Raw genomic sequence first — 20,632 nt, forward strand, 5'->3', positions numbered from 1 at the left:
GGAGTGCTGATACAGTCCTAACAAACACTACTTTTCCGGAAGATTCACAGTTCTTAGTGGGGTCGGGTAATGCCTTCAACAATAGGCCACCTTGTAGAAAAATATTTATTACTGGGGACGACACATGACTCAGGAAAAAAAAAAACCTCTACTTGACTTACATATTTCATGTTGAATTTTCAGGGTTGTCTGGTACCTTTTTACTTATAAACTGAGAGACAATCATGGAACCTAAGGAAGCCACTCTTAAAGAGTCACTACAGAGAAATACACATTGGCCACAATTTTCAAAAATGGCTAATGATTTTGGATGTCCAACTTGAGACACCTTAAAGGGGCCTAATTTTCAGGTGGATAAATGCTCAATACTTTCTGAAAATCAGGCCCCTTAAAGGGATCTCAGTTTGGGCATCCAAAAATGGAGGCACCCAAAATCACTAATCACTTTTGAAATTTTTGGCCTTAAATTTCAAGAAAATAACACTGCTTTTTTATAGCACTTTAACCAGTATGATTCGTGCATACTGCTCATTGCATTATACAAACTGGGGAATTCTCCCTTGATTTCACACTTCCATTCTTATGATGAGCTGTTCTATAACCTTCCTAAAATCCCAAACTTTCTCTCTTACGAAAACATGTCCAGTCAAATATTACAAAAAAAACCCCAACAATGCAGATGAAAAGAGAGAAACATTTAGAAAAGGTTTTTAATTAAAAATGGTTTCCCAATCTTTTGTGATCCATCAAATATATAAAAATGCCACACAGAAAAAATAGGTAAATAATGCACACACCTTAGAAGACATAAATCATTCAAATGTCACATGTGAGTGTTGCCTTACAGACCATAACATTTTATCATTCTAAATAATGGATACAATAAACATACCAATACAGACTATAAGTCATAGCTATGTGAAAACACTCTGTTTCACAAGAGAATAACATGACTTGATTAGAAATGGGTCCAAACCAAAACCCTGCATCCAATTTCTCCCTAAATTTTCTGGAAATTCAGATCTGTATTCACATTTTGCAACTGACCTCTAACTCTGTATAGGCTGAACTAAACCCGAGTTCTAACACCCACATATTCTGTAAAAAATCTTCAGGTCAGAAATATAAGGTTTTGGTCCATTTCTACTTTTAATATCAACCTTCAGAGCACTTTAGGCTGACACAGTCAAAGAGATCAAAAGGAGTTAATCACACAACTTCCACCAACTTTCAACAGGACCTGGGAACTCCCTTAAGATTTCAGACTTTATAGGCTGATAGTATGTAAATGAACTTTACCCAACTGCAGGATCATTTTTATCTCATATCACTATTCAAGTAATAGGGAGTTTGTTACTTTGAATTCAGGAATAAGAAATAAGAAATTCTCCACTTCCATTTTTGAGTATTTCAAAACCGCCTTTTCATTGGAAATGCCTATTTGGGCATCTACTATATCCAAATAAGGAGTTTCCAGTGAAAATGAAGGGTCACATGCTTTCCTTATATAAAACTGCATAGTAAGAGAATACTTACCTTATAAGTTTATCAACTCTTGGAAAACCAAAATTCACATTTCCTTGTCATGCTGTTGCATAAGTAACATTGTGAAGGAGGTAAGGGGTGGTACCCAAAGTTACACAAAGCCAAAGCCAAAGACACACAGGAATTAATAGCAAAGACCCCAAAGGTTCCAAGCCAGATACATTTGTGGCTCTTGGCGCCACATTTTTCCTTCCCATCCCAGAACAAAAGAATAGATGGTACAGTTGTTGTGTTGCCATTGTCTCCCCTGCCTGATATTGGCATGAGTGGCCAGTAACGTCTCTTCTGGGGGTCAGTTGATAGCATGAGTTAATGCTGCTCAGAGCAGCTGCGCCTTCCAATTTTTCTGGACCCATTTCCATTGAGACACAAGCCATATAAAGCAGCTGTTCCACCAGACCATTCCACTTTTTCCCTGTCTTGCTCTCCTGCAATGGGAGTTATACAGCAGGACTGTAGGCAATTATGCCATGAGGTTGGAGCATAGCATGTGGCCAGCCACCTCTTCCATACACCTTTAAACCCCTTTTCTTTCTAGTTTTTGTCCTTTTGTTCCCTTGCACTGCAGGGGAACAAATAGTCCCAAATACTGAAAGCTTCAAAAACATCTGTAGAATCATCTTCCTTTCAATATTAAATTCCTATACAAGATTGTCAGCACAAGCAGTAGAAAAGTCACCACAAAGTTGCAAAAATCCTGTTTACTGTGTAGGGGAAAACAGAGGAACTGTTCCCCAAAGGTGAAATAAAACGGTTAAGCCAAAACATTATTAATTATGCAGGTAAAACAAAATTATATTACTTATATCTACTAAATTTAAGGAGCACAACATAGGAAAAATGATGCATAAGACCACAAAGAAAATGCAGGCATAGTTACCATCACAAACATCTTGATTATTGCACTTGATGTCATAATACCTACATCACAGATGTACATAGTCTTATACCTCCATTACCAGGCAATATTCATTTCTCTCTATCCTATATAAAATTTTAATCTTGCTGCCCTATGTATTAAAAAGGTTAAGATAACTTCTAAAATATAATATCTTGTTTACACACAAGTTTTGAAATATCTACATATTAAATGGGGGACATCCTCCCCTCAGAAGCACAACTTTACTTCAGTACATCTCTGCAGTCCTATGAGTATATTTAGTCAAAGATGGTGTAAAAACAAGAAATATTTTTACAAGTGATATTTTAAACTTTTTTGTAATACTTAGGCAGATGTATCAAGTTTACTCATAGCACAGACCCCGTTGTTTGATGTATATTATATACTCAACTGAAATGTAAGTGAACAAATGGAAAATGTCAAAGGAACAATCTTCATTAACTCCTTATACAAAAAGACTGCACTGTAAACCCCTTGAATCGGGATGTATACTATATACTTTCTGAGCACTATCACAGCAATGAGCAGTTATGGTCTGCTTTCTTTCTGATATGTTCTGGAGTTCAGTGAGAAATACTGGCTTTCCCTTCATAAGAATACTCAGCAACAAGAACAAAATAGTGTTAATGGGAATAGTGTACTAAGAGACAATGCAGCTCTCTCCTGCAATACGGCAGAGGAGCCCTTAGCAATGGAAGCGCTATGCTTCCACTGTGCAAGTGGGGGCCAGGTAGGCATGCAAGGGGTTCAACCTCCTCATGTGCAGTGTGGATCCCGGTTTCACTCAAAGGGTGGGAGCGGACAGACATGGGTTGCGTGTGGCCAGAATACATAAATACAGCATGGATTCTACATCTCTCTCGCTCACAGAGGTTTGCATCGAAAGGACCATGGAGGTTACACTTCAGCCATTGGACTGAAGTAACCTCAGAACTGTTCTTCAACCAGGAGGAAGAGGGAAGACGTGTCCTCCTGACTCCATGCTTTTCTACCTCATGCCCAGCCTAGCTACTCACACTCTGTATCTAGCTCTTTATTTGTCCTCTAATCCCTTCGCTGCCCAGTAACAATCTGCATTTTAATAAACAGTATATTGCATAATGCACCTTATTTTAAGCATTCATTGCTGTATCAATGTACAACTCTACTTTTCAAAGTTTTGTAATAAGAACACTTTATCCTGGATTATTATAAAGATAACAAACTTACCTTACTACCCCTTGCCTTCACAGGAAGCAAAAAGGGGAAAATGAAGAAAGAGAAAATAAAAATTAGTATATATTTAAGCAGATTTTTTTAAAATTTTTGAACAGAACAGAATTGCAGTAATATTATAGCAGAAATCTGGGCTAAAAAATAAAAAATGAATGCAGTGGATCAAATTCTGTCTCCATTACTCCTCCAGCCTCCCTAATTAGAAGGTTTTGGTCCTAACCTTTTAGGCCTTGATCCAATGTCCACTGAAGTCACGAGAATCTTTACACTGACTTCATTGGGGGCTGGACTTTGCTTACAATGCTGTAAAACTTATTGCATTTGTACTTTTGACAAGGGATCCAAATTAAGTTTGCATGGATAATCTTAATTATGGCATATCCTTATTTTTGAGTGCTTGAATTCAACTTTTATGTATATTAAGTATAGTTTTTCTGTATGTAAGTTCCTAAGTGTTTAAAAAAGCAAACTGAAAAAAAAAATCCATCATGTGGATTCTTCTAACCCCCAACTCTCCACACATACATATCATCAGCTAGGTTGGGACGTTTAGATCCATAGTCCGAATCCAGACCATTACCACTTTCATTCAGGGAGTAATTGATAGTAGTTGCAGCTGTTATCCTCTAGCTGGACCAACCACTAGAGACTAATATGGCATACACCCATAACAATAGGTATCACTACCACTTTTTGCCTATAATAAGTATTTTATAGGGTTCAAAACAGGACATGATATTAACAAAACACAGACAAATGAACATATTATCCAAGAAATTATTCAAATGTTATCATTTACACAGGTCATTTATGCATTTTTTTAATTCCCTCCATTTATAAAAATGGAGGCATGATCTAGATGTAAATAATTGTCTGGTAATCAAAAATGTTTCAAAAGCAGTACTGATTTAAAATGTGTTAGCTCTCTATGCATTTAATGCATCAATGTAATTATGTTTTATTATAAATGCTACTTTTTTAGCTACATATAACTCCAGTTTAGAAATTACCTTTCATCTAGTGATGGCTCCTTTTGTTGCAGATGAGGCTTAATTCCAAACATTGGTCTGATGTTTGTTGATAAGGCTTTAATGGTGTAATTAATTTCATTCTCTCGTGTCACATCACTGTCATAACCTAATAAAATCAATATAGTAAATAGGACTAAGAAGTAGGAAGTGAAAAATAATAAATAATTATTTTATTTCTGTAGCATCCCTTCTGGGATGGCACTGGGAAATCAAATAAAAAGTAATACAGTATACAAGTAATTAAATACCACCTTCTTAGACAGACAAGGTAGTTGAGGTAATATCATTTATTGGACCAACTTCTGTTGGTGAGAGAGACAAGATTTTGAGCTTACACAGAGCTCTTCTTGTCTCTCTAATATCCTGGAACATAGAAGGATTTCAAAGGGCAGTAATTTCTATCACCATAGGGCAGCAATGGGCAACCTGCCATGGGGTCTTCCATGCCAAACCTGCAATTGTCTGCTACTTACGCAGCAAATAAAGATGTAAAACTAAATTACTTAGATTATGTATAGTTATTTCTATTCTGCCTTTTTAAATGTTTTTGAACAGCTATTCCCTTAAACTTGTAAACGTATGGTCAACTTGATATCAAGTTCAAATAAAGGGCATGTCATGGGAGAAGCTTGACTGGGAAGATTATCCCTATGGCTTAGTTAGCAGCTGTATGAACTGCTATAAAGAAAGTCCTTGTAACATCATGATTTCTTAGGCAGGCAGAGAGATATCGGAAATGTCTGAATTTTTCTCTTGCACTTATAGTCTGTGAATGATTGCTCTTTGCTGTAGTTTCTTTGTAACTGTAGTCTCAAGCATTTTCAAGATGACAATATGGCAGAGCTCCCCAAACTGTTGGGTGTGCCCCTGTGGGGGGGGCGCGGAGGAATGTTTGGGGGGAGTGGCTGGGGCCCGGGCCAGCTTTCACAGGAGGGAAGGGGGAGGGAGCACCACCCAGCTTTGCTCCTTGCCCCACCCCCTTCCCTACATCTGTGTCCCCACCTTCCGGAGCCATGGCCCCGCTCCCAGCCCTGGCTCCCGGGGGCGGGGAAAGGATGTGGCTAGGAGTAAGGGGGGGCAAGAGGTAAAAAGTTTGGGGACCACTGTACTATAGTTAGTTTAGATATCTATCTCACCAGAAAAATAACAGAAAAATAAAAAGTGGTGGGCCAGTTCCTGTACAACTTACTAAAGTGAAATGTCAATTTAAGTGAATTGGACCCAGATTTTTTATGAAGTCTCATTTTACACACATCCACAGACACCCCTCAGAATTCTTTGGTGTTATCAGATCAAGACTTGTCACACATTTTAAAAATCACAGGTCCCATAGAATAGTAGTTTAGTTGTTGACGTATGTGTCTCATTGGCAAAGGTTATGTTTAAAATTATACCTTTTTGACATTTTAATATTATATTGTTTACGTTTTGTGCTGTTTTGTGCATGTATTTTAACTGTTGGTTCAGTGCCTAGAGCCCCTATGATCAACTTTAGAAATAAAATAATGATGCCAAGATTAATTACTTTTTTGGATTGGAGCAAACATAATAGTTTGCTATACAAATTGTTCTCCAAATTCTTGAGCCTGGGGTTCCCTACGATCTGATTCGTGCCTATCAAACACATATTAACTGCAACCAAAATAGTGTCTCTCTCACCTCCAAACTTGCTGAGTCTGATCGAAATGCTTAGGCTCTGGCTGTGTTTTTTCTCTGTATATATGTAGACAGCTGCAAAATAGCCAAAGTCTTCTGAGCAGCCTACAAAATGGTGACAGATTTGCAACACAGAAACTAAGACCTGTTTAAGAAGCAGGGGAGGAGTTCAGGAGAATCCTCCCCAATTAATGTTTTAAAATGCCTATTTGGTGTGATCTGATTTATTCCAATGCCAACAAAGTTAAATTGCCTTCAGAAGAATCTAACATTTAGGGATAAAAAAGCCAAATCTGGCAGGGATAGTTTAGAAGTATCTGAAGATTGTGATTCATTCTCTTGAATGTAACAGAGGCAAGCAAAACTCATTTGGGAGCACAGAGGAGGTACTGACAACCTTGAGAAAATCTTGAGCACCCCTGCCCGAGAACGAACTCCTGAGCTATGATTTGAATAGGAACCCTTTATAACCCACGCATTCCGTATTGCAGAAAGAACTGATATTTAGTTCTATAAAATGTGATTAAATGTTGTTACTCCTGTTCATTTTAGAATTGTATGATAAGGTGGCCCATAATACTAACATGAGCATATTTCAGACTAGTACACTTAGATACAACAGACAAGGGCTTTTTACAAAACCTCAAGACAAGCAGATTCATTCATGATGTAGATTTCAACAGATATACAAATCCTTTTCTTCACAATTTTTAAAATAAATGGTGTTTAAACATGAACTTTATTTTGCTGACTTCTTTAATATAATTATGTATTGATTTTAACATTTATATCGGTTTCTGGCAGTTAGATTCTGCTGGTACACCAAATCTATCTATGCAATTTCCAGTGCTGTGTTGTGGCTAGAGCAAATTCTTGGGTTCTGTTCCACAGACTCAGACACTGAATAGTTTGGTGGTCTTGGGAAAAATCACTTAATCTATCAGTTTCCCCATGACTATATTTATTGGTCTGTACCTCACACAGGATGCTATAAAGTTTAATTAATGTCTCTAAAGTAATTTGGGGTCTTTGGGTAAAAATAGTTATGTAAATATTTTAGTTTCTAAATTGGCAGTTTTTCTAAAAGAAACAAGAATTGCTCTCTTAGACTAGTATTTCTTAAGAATATTACTGACCTCCATCTTCCTCAGAATCTAGATCAGATTCTTCACTATCACACTGCCTGCTCTCCCGATGTCCCTCCATCTCATAGGTCCACAGCATTAGAGATGTGTCTGCCCCACCAACAGTGACCAACAAACTGTCCTCATGAGTCCAACGAACATTTGTTACATGCGTACTATGGGCGACGTACTTCTTAAATTTTCCAAACTTTCCCTAAATACGAAAAAAAAGAGACAAAAGTTTAATCAACTCTTCTACATAAAATTAAAATGAGCTGCTAATAAAAGACATTTTTGTCCACTGCTATATCCTTAACCTTTTAAAAGCATATGCTTTAAAACAGTTTTACATTTATTCTGTATTACATAATTTGACAAATTCCTCAATCATCCAGAAACTTGGTGAAATATAAACCAGATCTGCACTTCCAGTGGGACTCTGGTTAAGAAAACGAGGAGCAAATCACTGCAATTTACAATAAGAACATAGGAATGACAATACTGGCTCAGAGCAATGGTCCATCTAACCCAGTATCCTGTCTTCCGACAGCGGCCAGTGCTAGTGCTTCAGATGGAATGAAACAGAACAGGGCAATTAGCAAGTGATCCATCCCTTGCTGTCCAGTGCCAGCTTCTGGCAGCCAGCAGTTTAGGGACATCTGGAGCATGAGGCTGAGTACCTAACCATCTTGGCTAATTACCATTGATGGACCCATTCTCCAGGAACTTATCTAATCCAGTTATACTTTTGACCTTCACAATATCCCCTAGCAATGATTCCACAGGTTGACTGTGCATTGTATGAAGAAGTACTTCCTCATGTTTGTTTTAAACATGAAACAAGAACTGGGTGAGCCCTGGTTCTTATGTTATGTGAAGAGGTAAATAACACTTTCCTATTCACTTTCTCCACACCATTCATGATTTTATACACCTCTATCATATCTCCCCTTAGTCATATCTTTTCTAAGCTGAACTGTCCCAGTCTTTTTAAAATCTCTCATATGGAAGCTGTTCCATATGCCTAATCATTTTTGTTGCCCTTCTCTGTACCTTTTCCAATTCTAATATATCTTTTTCAATAATTTATTGCATTAGTGTTCAAGAATCTTTCACCAACTATTGATTTTAGTAAGGAAGGAAAAAGCCAAATGTTTGAATTAAATATAAAAAAACCTGGTTACTAACCTTCCATAACTGTTGCTCTTTGAGATATGTTGCTCATGTCCATTCCAGTGTATGTGTGTGCTTGCCCTGAGCACCACCACTGGAAAGCTTTTACCTAAGTGGTATCTGTCGGGTCAGCTCTGGTGCTCCCTGGAATCGCATGCTCATGATACTGGTAAAAAAGGGCCGTGCCACCACCTCAATTCCCTCTTGCTGTCTAACTCTGACAGACGGGCAGGCGGGGGCAGGGTTTGGAATGGACATGAGCAATGTATCTCGAAGAACAACAGTTACGGAAGGTTAGTAACCATTTTTTCTTTTTTGAGTGCTTGCTCATGTCCATTCCAATGTAGGTGATTCCCAAGCAGTTGTGCAGGTGGAGGGTTTGGAGTTCACTGGCATGCTGTTGTAATACCTCTGGGCCAAAACCCGTGTTGTCTCTACCCTGCTGGGTGATGGCATAGTGAGATGCAAAGGTATAGACTGATGATCATGTTGCTGCTCTACAGGTTTCCTGGATAGGAACTTGAGCTACAAATGCCACCGAAGATGCTTGAGCCCTGGTAGAATGTGCGATTAGGGCAGGAGGAGCAGGCCCCTTTGCCAGGTCATAGCATGTGTGGATACAGGAAGTGATCCATGATGAGATTCTCTGGGCTGAGACTGGAAGGCCTTTCATTCTGTCTGCAATGGCCACCAAAAGCTGTGTAGATTTTTGAAATGATTTAGTCCTTTCTAAATAGAAGGTTAGTGCACATCTGACATCCAGCAAGAGGAGTCTCTGTTCCTCATTGTTGGCAGGTGGCTTCAGACAGAAGGCTGGAAAGAAGACATACTGGTTTCTGTGGAATTGCGAGATCACCTTTTGAAGGAAGGTGGGATGTGGCTGCAATTGAACCTTGTCCTTGAAGAAGACCATATAAGGTGGCTCCGATGTAAGGGCTCGGATTTCCGAGATCCTTCTGGCAGACATAATGGCTAGACCCCTGCAAATCCAAGTATATCCGCTTTATTTCCGTGGACCATTTTTGCGGATCGCAGCTTGGATGCAAATTTTGTATCTGCATAAGGCTCAGCAGCACACAGTCACCCAAACGAAGCAGCTGTCACCCAGTCCTCAGGCTCTAGGTTGGCTCTCTCAATCACAGCAGTGGGCTGCGATACATGGCAATAGCCCGCTGGGCATTCTGGAAGTTGTAGTCACCAGCTTGCTTGGCTGGAGAAAGTAAACAACTCCCAGAAGAGAGTGAGCCAAGCACCATTTTGAAAGAGGTGTGGTTGTACTTTGAACTAGCGAGCAGCAATGATGAGCGATGTAATGAGAGTAGGTGTCGCCGCTGTCTGTTCTGGCTGGGCCTGCATGCGTTAGAGCCACCGCAGCTGCGTAGGGGTGTCCGAGCCCCACACTGGAGGATGGTGCTGCATACGAAGGCCCACGATTGTAGCCTCCTTGCCCAGAGCGGGGAAGGCGGTATGGTGAGGGTGTAATGGGTGTCAGGGCAGGAGGTCTCTGGGGAGAAGTGGGAGGTGTTTAGGGGTTGGGACTTGGCACAGCCCTGTGTCACTCATGCACGGTGACCTGTGGAGTTGTTAGTAGAGCCCTGCAAATCCATGGATACCTGCAGACAATTTTTGCAGATTGGATGCGGATACAAAATTTTTGTATCCACGCAGGTCTCTAGTAATGGCCACCAGGAATGCTACCTTCCAGGATAGGCAGAGCAGAAAGCACGTTGCCAGCGGTTCAAATGGGAGTCCTGTCAGTCACGCCAACACCAGGTTGAGGTCCTGGGGGAGAAGCTATTGTACCAGGGGGTATAATCTCTCCAGGTCTTTGAGGAAATAATCACAGATGGAGTTCAAGAAAACAGAACACCCATTCATCCATGGGTGAAAAGCCAAGATTGCCACTAGTTGGACCCTGATAGATGACACAGATAGGCCTTGTTGTTTCAAGTAGAGAAAGTAGTCCAAAATGAAAGGCAATGTTCACTGTGTAGGAGAAATATCCTTCAGTGCAGACCAAAGCAAGAATCTTTTCCACTTTGCCAGGTAAGTGGCTCTAGTGGAGGGTTTTCTGCTCCCTAAAAACAACTCACGAGCTGTCCTGAGCATGCTAGCTCTATGGGGTTCACTAATGGAGCTTCCAGGCCATGAGATGAAGGGACTTGAGGTTTGGATGAGGTAGATGGCCATGGTCCTGGGAGATCAGGTCTGGAAATGAAGGCAGATGGAATGGCGTTTCCACCAAGAGGTCCAGGAGGGTGGTGAACCAGTGCCAATGTGGCCAAGCCCGGGTTATCAGGATAAGGCGTGTCCTGTCCCTTCTGATCTATAGCAATACCTTGTGTATGAGAGGGATGGGAGGAAACGCACAGAAGAGATAGTCCGTCCAAGGAAGTAGAAAAAAGAGTCTGTGAGTGACCTCGGGCAGTGGCTGAGGAAGGAGCAGAACTGAAGACACGTCCTGTTGTGCCTCATCATGAACAGGTTGATGTGGAGAGTCCCCAACTTCTGGAAGATGTGTTTCACAATGTCTGGATGGATGAACTACTTGTGATGACTGCAGAAGGATCTCCTGAGGTGAGCTGCTGCTCATTCTGTGAGCCCAGCAGATAGGAGGCCTCGAGATAGATCAAGTGGGCTATGCTTAATTCCCACAAGTGAGAGGAGCACACCCCACCCAGCCTGTTTATATAAAACATAGCTGTCATGTTGTCTGTGAGGATCGACATGCACTTGCCCTCCAAGTGGTTTTGGAATGCCTGGTAGGCTAGGCAAACCGCACTGTGCTCCCTGACACTGATGTGTAACACGAACTCCTCTGGAGACCAGAAGACCTGAGTTCTGAGGGGTAAGCTCCCCAGCCCATCACCAAACTGTCTGTGATGAGAGACACTGACAGATGGGGTCTCAAGAATGGGACTCCAGCATACACTGCCAGTGGGTTCAGCCAGAGAAGAAAGGAAGCAATCACTGATGGGGGAAGTGTGACTACCGTGTCCAAGTGGTGTTGGCCCGGTTCATATGCTGATGCCAACCAAGCCTGAAGAGATCTGAGCTGTAGTCTCACTTGCTGCAACACATAGGTGCATGATGCCATGTGGCCCAGGAGCTTTAGGAACTTTGTCCTGGTGATGGGGTGAATCTGGAGGCTTTCCATGAGTGCCCCTAGTTCTTGGAACCAGGCTTCTGGGAAGAAGGCTCTGGCTTGGACCAAGTCGAGGATCACCCCAATACATTCTATCCTTTAAACTACGGAAAGGATAGACTTCTGGGTGTTTATTAACAGGCCCAAGTCCTGGAAAGTTGACTGTATTAGCTTTACATTTGTCTCCACCTGGACCTTGGTCCAACCTTTGATCAGTCAGTCATCGAGGTAAGGGTAGACCTGAACCCCTTGTTTCCCCAGGAAGGCCGCGATGACTGCCATGCACTTCGTGAACACCCAAGGGACCACTGACAGGCTGAATGGGAGCACTGAAAACTGGTAGTGCACATGATTCACGATGAATCTGAGGAACCTTCTGTGTCCCTGAAAGACTGCAATATGAAAATAAGAATCCTTCAAATCGAGGGTGGCTTACCAGTCCCCTGGATCCAGGGAGGGGGTGATAGAGGCCAAGGAGACCATGCGGAATTTCAGTCTCTTCATGAACTTCTTGAGCTTCCGCAGGTCTAGAATCAATCTGAGATGGCTGTTGGCCTTCAGGATTAGGAAATAACTGGAGTAGGACCCCTGGCTCCTTAGCTCCCATGGAAGCTCCTCCACAGCTCCCAACCTTAGGAGCAACTGCACTTCTTGAATAAAAAGGAGCTTGTGAGAAGGGTCCCTGAAGAGGGACAGGAGGGGAGGTTGGGAAGGAGGGTGTATATGAGTGCTATCGTGTGTAGAACCCAGTGGTCTGAGGTAATGCAGGCCCACGCCCAGTAGAAGTGGGATAAACTGTCCACAAAAACTGGGGAATCTGGATCCATGCTTTGGCCTGGTAAGCCCCCAAGCGTCACATCAAAAGGCGTGCATAGACCCCACCGAGTGTTGGGGGCGGGGGTCAGACATGGGTACAGACAAGGACTGAGGTGGAGGTCTCCTCCTAAAACCACTACTCATTCTCCTACTGTAGTCCTGCTGGGCAGGAGTCTGGAAGAACCAAGCAGATGGCTGAGGTTTGTATTGCTTCCTTGAGGGAGTCAGTGTATGCATTCCTAGGGACTTTAGGGTGACCCTTGAGTCCTTTAGGCTCTGCAGCTTTAAATCTGTCTGCTGGGAGAAGAGTGACATCCCCTCAAACAGAAGGTCTTGTGAGGTCTGTTGCACCTCATGTGGTAGGCTGGAGGCTTGAAGCAAGAGCTTCTGTGGATAGCAACTGCAGAGGCCATGGACCGGGCTGACAAGTCTGCCATGTCCAAGGCTGCCTACAGGAATGCTCTCACAACCGGCTTGCCTTCCTCCACTATGGCTGCAAACTCATGCTTGGACTTCTGTGGTATCTGTTCTTTAAACTTTGCCACAATAGCCCAGAGATTAGAGTCATTAAAGTCCCAGGGATTAAACTCAAGTGTGCATGCTGAGTCACAATCCTGAGCTGGAGTCCCCTGGTTGAATAGACCTTCCTGCCAAAGAGATCTAATTTCTTGGCATCCTTGGCCTTGGGGTTGGTCTCTGTTGACCCTGCCGTTCCCACTCATTGGCCACTGACACCACCAAAAAGAACTCGGTGAGGGTCGGGTGTAAAGAAACTCAAACAGTTTGGCCCGGACAAAATATTTCTTTTCTAATCTCTTTGCCATCAGCTGAAGGGATGCTGGCGTTTGCCATAAGGGCTTGATAGGGACCATAATGGTATCATTTAATGGCAATGCCATTCTTGAAGGGCCCGATGCCATTAGGAAGTCCACTAGGGTGTGGAGGACTTCCTGATCTCCTCTACCAGGATCCCCAAGTTTTGGGCCATTCTTTTAAGGAGTTCCTTATATGCCCTGTAATCATCTTGGGAGGGTGCTATCTCTGTTCCTGGGACCGCCTCATCTGGGGAGGAAGAGGAGGATGCCTGTACCAGCTAGGAGCCCTGTTCCTTGCCCTCAGCACCGGACGGGTCCTGTGGTACCAGGTCCTGATATTTGGTACCAACCTCAGTACCAGGAGTTGGATCCTGCTCCAATAGTGAAGGAGGCTCTATAGACTCTGAGGTCATGGAGTATGATCTCCTGAAATGTGATCCCTGTGGTGGGGGAAATGCCTAGGGATTCCAGAAGGGCCTCTGTGCTGGTGGCCATGCCAGAAACAGAAAGGCCTGGCCTGCATCCACTGTCGGGTACTGCTGGCTGGAGACTTGGTGCCGACTCCTGAGGGAGACATACGACTCTGCCTCTGAGTCTGTCCCCAAAGAATCCATACCCGGATACCACAATGGATTGGTGCCGAGCTGGTGCTGAATGGTGCTGAAATGGAGGAGGAGACCAGTTCTAATCCATCATGGCCGGTTTCCTATTTGAAGGTACTTGGAGTCTTGGTGCTGTGGCAGATCTTCCTATTGGTACCACCGTTGACTTCTCCTGTACTGACGGGGACGGCGGTACCGGAAAAGAGAGCAAGTCTCTCATAGCCACAAATGCCTCCGGTGTTGAAGTTATCACCAGGCATCCAGTGTCTCTCCAGGGAGTCCATCGGTGCCAGACTCAATAGTGCCTGTTCCAGGGCAGAAGTCAATGCTACCAGGCAGGCTCTAGAGATCTCAGACTGGCCTGGCACGGGTTGCACTCTACTAGAGTCTCTCTGTGACCTCAGGGTCGGGGATTGACCACTGTCCATCTTTTTTGACACCGGTGATGAAGAGCAGTGCTGAGAGTCCTTGACCGGCATGGTCTTCTTTGGCCCTGGAGATGACAGACGGTGACGAGGCTCCCGAGAGGCAGAAGCAATGTCCTTTCGGTGCCAGGGACGGAGACCGGCGCTGAGTCCTAATAGTCGCTGGGACACTTCTGACAGAAGCTGAAGTACTTGGTGCTGAGTCCGAGGGACTTGGCTCCAAGGGAGGACAGAGAGCTGCCTCCATGAGAATAAACTTAAGTCTTGTGTCCCCATCTTTTTTGGTGAGGGGCATGAAGTTCTTGCAGATATTGCAGCACTCCCACACATGAGCTTCCCCCAGGCACTTAATGCAGCTGGAATGGGGGTCGCTCACTGGCATAGGCTTGTGGCAAGAACCATAAGGCTTAAACCCCAGAGACTGAGGCATATCCCGGAGCCGGGCGGTGACTAACCCTGCAATGTGGGGTTCATTAACCTAACTAACTGTTCTAACAATTAAAACTTAATTATAATAATGGTAACTATACACAATAAGTTAGAAACAAAGTCCACTGAGGAATATTTGCGAACACAAGGACAAAGTAGTTCCAGTGACTGTCATGGGCAGTAAGAAGGAACTGAGGGCACTGCAAGGCCCTTTCTACTGGTACCATGAGCACATGACTCCTGGGGGTACAAGAGCTGATTCGATGGCTACCACTGAGGGAAAAACTTTCCGGCAGCGGTGCTCATGGCGAGCACACACCTACACTGGAATGGACATGAGCAAGCACTTGAAGGAGAACTGTGCATAAAAATATCAACCACAGAGATTTAGTACTGTGTAGCAGTTGTGAAACTTCATGTTAAAATACTGTAAGCATGTGCACTGCTGACATCACTTGTATGATACAATATTAACAATTGGAGAACTATATGATGGCATAAATATATTTCACAGTTTAATGCACAACAAGGTACAATGTCATACTTATTTCCTTTACTGATCATGGTGACAAAAAACTTAAGAGCAGTATTATGCTTATATGTAGTGATAATTTTTGTAAGTGTTGACATAAGCAATTTCATTAACCAAACTTCTAATACCACAGTTAGAAACTTACTTACTTTAGCAGGGAATCGAAAAAGTTTCACAAACCCAAAATCATCTCCTGTGGCCAAGACTTTACTATCACTGGTGAGGCAGGAAGCAGTTACATCTGTGACTTCCCCAATTATTGGCCAGATTCCTTCACAGCAAGAGCCCAGAACACTTGTCCATGATGCCCAGCCAATTTTTTCAACCTACAAAACAAAATTTTTCATCAATGTGATCTCAAACAAAACAAAAGCTTTTTATTTCAAAATATATTATTTTATATACATACTGTTTTCCAAAGTTAGATACATGTGTAATTTATATGAGGAGGAGGAGAAGACATCCCTTATGTAAGTGTGCATTCTGGTAATGATATTATTTGTATGAAAAGTTTACAAAAATATTCTGTATAATTAAAGTACAGCAAAGAACAGTAAATAACTAACAGATGCTTTCTCCTAGAGGACAGGTAAGAATTGTAGTATTAAGCCTCATTCTCTATTGATGCAATTTATACTGTAGTTCTTTGGTTTGCAAATGAGTTACTTCCCTACCTCCAAATTGGGAATTGTCTGTCTTTTCCCACGAGGAGCTTCAAAGAACAGCTGCTCTTTAGCACCAGTGTTGACTTGTAAAAGCTTCCCTGTAAAATATATAAATTACATGCCAGTATGTTAACACCAATTAGAAGATTCAACTTCACTGAACAAATGTCCATTTGGAAATTTTCTATTAACCATTTCTCACAAATTATTTGTTTCCACTTAATTCATTTTTAAATTAATCATGCGTTTAGTATTCAGTACTACCTGAGAAAAAAAAAGTAATTCTTCCATGTGTAAGACAAAGCAAGGATCTGTTTTCTTGGAAAAAAGATGCAACAGTACATTGCTCAGAAGGTAGAAATCAAACAATACATTACATGTAAGACATAAGAATCTGGACAGAACTTTTATCTTACTTCATCAAATTGCACTCTTTATAGGTGTCTAAATTGGGGTAACAGATATCTAGCTCGGTATTTTTACCCATATAACATCAGCATCCTTAAGTGAGGGACGCATCTGCCATTGGCATCATAAATTCACATTCTAGGTGTACCAGATAAAAAGAAGCATGATCTGCATGTTTAGGTTAACATAGAGTATAACCCTTTGACTTCCAATGAAATTTAGGCTCCTACATGCTTAAATCACTTTTGAAAATAGGATTTAGGCTCTTTTAGAAATTTTACCTATAATCTAATCTTGCAGTTGTCATTTAGAGTCACAGATTATTACTTACCTCTGATGTCCCAGTCCATGTGTGTTATGTAACTGGAGGCACCCTTGCAGATTCCCACTCGCTTACTGCTCATTACATTGTAGATGTCTACAAAGCTGTCACATGATGCCACCGCTAAGTATTTTCCAGCACCTAAAATAATATTAGAACATAAGACATTTTTCAATCATTTCAGTGTTTTAAACATTTGTAGATAAGCTATTACCCTTTCACTTTTTGGATCTCAGTTAAATTAAATTTCCAGCTCTTTCTGAAATAGATGTGGTGATCCACAACCAACCCCTGACAGATTAGCATCTACGTCACAAAATAACCAAAAATGTCATAGACCTTGTCTACACTTGTGGTGGCATGTAGGGTATGTGTAGCTACATGTGGCAGGAAAAGGCAGGCTGCATCCACACTCACTGCAGTGCATAACTACATGTGGCAGTGAAAGGCTCCAGATGCTCCTCACTGCTGGAGCCTTTCAATGTGGTGAAGAAAGGTTCTGGCAAGGAGGAGGCAGCAAGACACTGCACTGCTAAAAAGAGCAGTGTAGACAGGGCCCCAGGGAGCCACTGCTTGGGCATGTAGAGCACATGTGTAGGGTATATGTATCCTGGGGTTCAGGCATGCACTCTACTTTACTCACCGAATTAGTGATTCACCATCTACACCAGTGGTTTTCAACTAGGGGTTCGCAGAGATCTTCCAGGGGTTACATCAATTCATTTGGATATTGCCTAATTTTACAACAGGCTATATAAAAAGCACTAGCAATGTCACTACAAATTAAAATTTTATACAGACAATGGCTTGTTTATACTGTTCTATGTACTATACCCTGAAATGTATGTGCAATATTTATATTCCAATTGATTTATTTTATAATTATATGGTAAAAATGAGAACATAAGCAATTTTTCAGTAACAGTGCGTTAGGGCTTTCCTCGCTCCTTGCCTAGTTCTTGTCAAGCAGACAGAAAGCAGAAGACCATAGTCCAAAGTGCAGGCAAAGCTATGTTTATTGGGGTTAATCAAGCAAGCATATCCATAGCTCTGTACACCGCCGAGCTTTCCTTTTCCCCCGCCCCTTTCTTAGGGGGCATAATTATACCTGTAGTATACCTTGGTTCCACCCCTTACAATTTATGGTAATGTTCCATTTTGGAGGGTCGTGAGACTGAGTGCTTTGGTACCATCTCTTTTGTACCCCATGGGAGGGGGTAAGCAGTGAGGTTATGTTTCAGCCAGGGTCACCTTTTCTCTGGCTTTTAGTATTTCTTATGCTTCCCCCCAATCCCATCTTGCCCCTCCTGGCTGGTTGCTTGGCCTTGCCTTGATATAGGAGTCAAGGCAGTCTTCAAGTGTATGCTCATATATTAAACTCCCGCCATACCCAGCAACACTTTAATTCTCTTCTCATTGTGCTATAAACCCCATCTGGTTAGGCAGAAGTAAACACAGTGTCTTTGTTCTTTGTTCACACATATTAGTAAGGATATAAAAGTATAAAAAAGTCAACTCAAAATTCTATCCCAGGCTAAGAGACAGGCCTATATACTAACACTTTGCGGTGACACTTTTGTATTTTTATGTCTGATTTTGTAAGCAAGTAGTTTTTAAGTAAGGTGAAACTTGGGGTATGCAAGACAATTCAGACTTCTGAAAGGGGTACAGTAGTCTGGAAAGGTTGAGAGCCACTGGTCTACACTGCTAGTTATACCTCTCCTAGCTGGGTGTGCAGTGTTTGCACTATACATTAGAACATAAGAATGGCCCTAGAGGGTCAGACCAAAGGTCTATCTAGCCCAGTATCCCGTCTTCCGACAGTGGCCAGTGCCAGGTGCCCTAGAGGGAATGAACAGAACAGGTAATCATCAAGTGATCCATCCCCTGTCGCTCATTCCCAGCTGGGGAAAACAGAGGCTAGGGACACCATTCCTGCCCATCCAGGCTAATAGCCATCGATGGACCTATCCTCCATGAATTTCTCTACTTCTTTTTTTAACCCTGTTATGGTCTTGGCCTTCACAACATTCTCTGGCAAGGAGTTCCACAGGTTGACTGTGCGTTGTGTGAAGAATACTTCCTTTTATTTGTTTTAAACATGCTGCCTATTATTTTCATTTGGTGACCTCTAGTTCTTGTGTTATGAGAAGTAGTAAACAATACTTCCTTATCTATTTCCTCTACACCAGTCATGATTTTATAGACCTCAATCGTATCTCCCCTTAGCCGTCTCTTTTCCAAGCTGAAAAGTCCCAATTTTATTAATCTCTCCTCACACGGAAGCCGTTCCATACCCCTAATCATTTTTGTTGCCCTTTACTGAACCTTTTCCAATTCCAATATATCTTTTTTGAGATCGGGCAACCACATCTGCACGCAGTATTCAAGATGTGGGCGTACCATGGATTTATATAGATGCAACATGATATTTTCTGTCCTATTATCTATCCCTTTCTTAATTATTCCTAGCATTCTGTTCACTTTTGTGACTGCTGCTGCACATTGAGTGGATGTTTTCAGAGAACTATCCACAATGACTCCAAGATCTCTTTCTTGAGTGGTAACAGCTAATTTAGACCCCATCATTTTATATGTATAGTTGGGATTATGCTTTCCAATGTGCATTACTTTGCATTTATCAACATTAATTTTCATCTGCCATTTTGTTGCCCAGTCACTCAGTTTTGAGAGATCCTTTTATAGCTCTTCGCAATCTGCCTGGGTCTTAACTATCTTTAGTAATTTTAGGTTTCAGAGTAACAGCCGTGTTAGTCTGTATTCACAAAAAGAAAAGGAGTACTTGTGGCACCTTAGAGACTAACCAATATATTTGAGCATAAGCTTTCGTGAGCTACAGCTTATGCTCAAATAAATTGGTTAGTCTCTAAGGTGCCACAAGTACTCCTTTTCTTTTTTAGTAATTTTGTATCATCTGCCAATTTTGCCACTTCACTGTTCACCCCTTTTTCCAGATCATTTATGAATAAGTTGAATAGGACTGGTCCCAGAACAGACCCTTGGGGGACACCACTATTTACCTCTTTCCATTCTGAAAACTGACCATTTATACCTACCCTTTGTTTCCTATCTTTTAACCAGTTACCAATCCATGAGAGCAACTTCCCTCTTATCCCGTGCCAGCTTACTTTGCATAAGAGCCTTTGGTGAGGGACCTCGTCAAAGGCTTTCTGAAAATCTAAGTACACTATATCCACTGGATCCCCTTGGTCCACATGCTTGTTGACCCCCTCAAAGAATTCTAATAGATTGGTGAGGCATGATTTCCCTTTACAAAAACCATGTTGACTCTTCCCCATCAAAATATATTCATCTATGTGTCTGACAATTTTGTTCTTTACTATAGTTTCAACCAGTTTGCCAGGTACTGAAGTCAGGCTTGCTGGGCTGTAATTGCTGGGATCACCTCTGGAGCCCTTTTAAAAAATTGGCATCACATTAGCTATCCTCCAGTCATCTGGTACATAAGCTGATTTAAATGATAGGTTACAGACTGCAGTTAGTAGTTCTGCAATTTCACATTTGAGTTCCTTCAGAACTCTTGGGTGAATAACATCTGGTCCTGGTGACTTTATTGCTGTTTAATTTATCAGTTTGTTCCAAAACCTCCTCTAATGATACCTCAATCTGTGACAGTTCCTCAGATCTGTCACCTAAAAAGAATGGCTCAGGTTTGGGAATCTCCCTCACGTCCTCAGCCGTGAAGATCAATGCAAAGAATTAATTTATTTTCTCCACAATGCCCTTATCGTCCTTGAGTGCTCCTTTAGCACCTTGATTGTCCAGTGGTCCACTGGTTTGTTTAGC

At 42.0% G+C, this 20,632-nt stretch overlaps 1 protein-coding gene across 1 annotated transcript in view; it reads right to left on the bottom strand.

Annotated features, from left to right (window-relative positions):
• Positions 1-20,632, bottom strand: part of EML5 (EMAP like 5) — a 301,798-nt gene that overhangs the window by 68,369 nt on the left and 212,797 nt on the right. Inside the window, exons 23-28 of the mRNA XM_073349376.2 lie at positions 16,814-16,945; positions 16,084-16,172; positions 15,559-15,735; positions 7,485-7,686; positions 4,672-4,798; positions 3,656-3,670 (exon numbers count right to left, since the gene is read on the bottom strand). Coding sequence (XP_073205477.1) covers positions 3,656-3,670; positions 4,672-4,798; positions 7,485-7,686; positions 15,559-15,735; positions 16,084-16,172; positions 16,814-16,945 — 742 coding nt within the window. The remainder of the gene's footprint in view (positions 1-3,655; positions 3,671-4,671; positions 4,799-7,484; positions 7,687-15,558; positions 15,736-16,083; positions 16,173-16,813; positions 16,946-20,632) is intronic.

Source organism: Lepidochelys kempii, chromosome 6, assembly GCF_965140285.1.
Source record: "Lepidochelys kempii isolate rLepKem1 chromosome 6, rLepKem1.hap1, whole genome shotgun sequence".
NCBI lineage: Eukaryota > Metazoa > Chordata > Testudines > Cheloniidae > Lepidochelys > Lepidochelys kempii.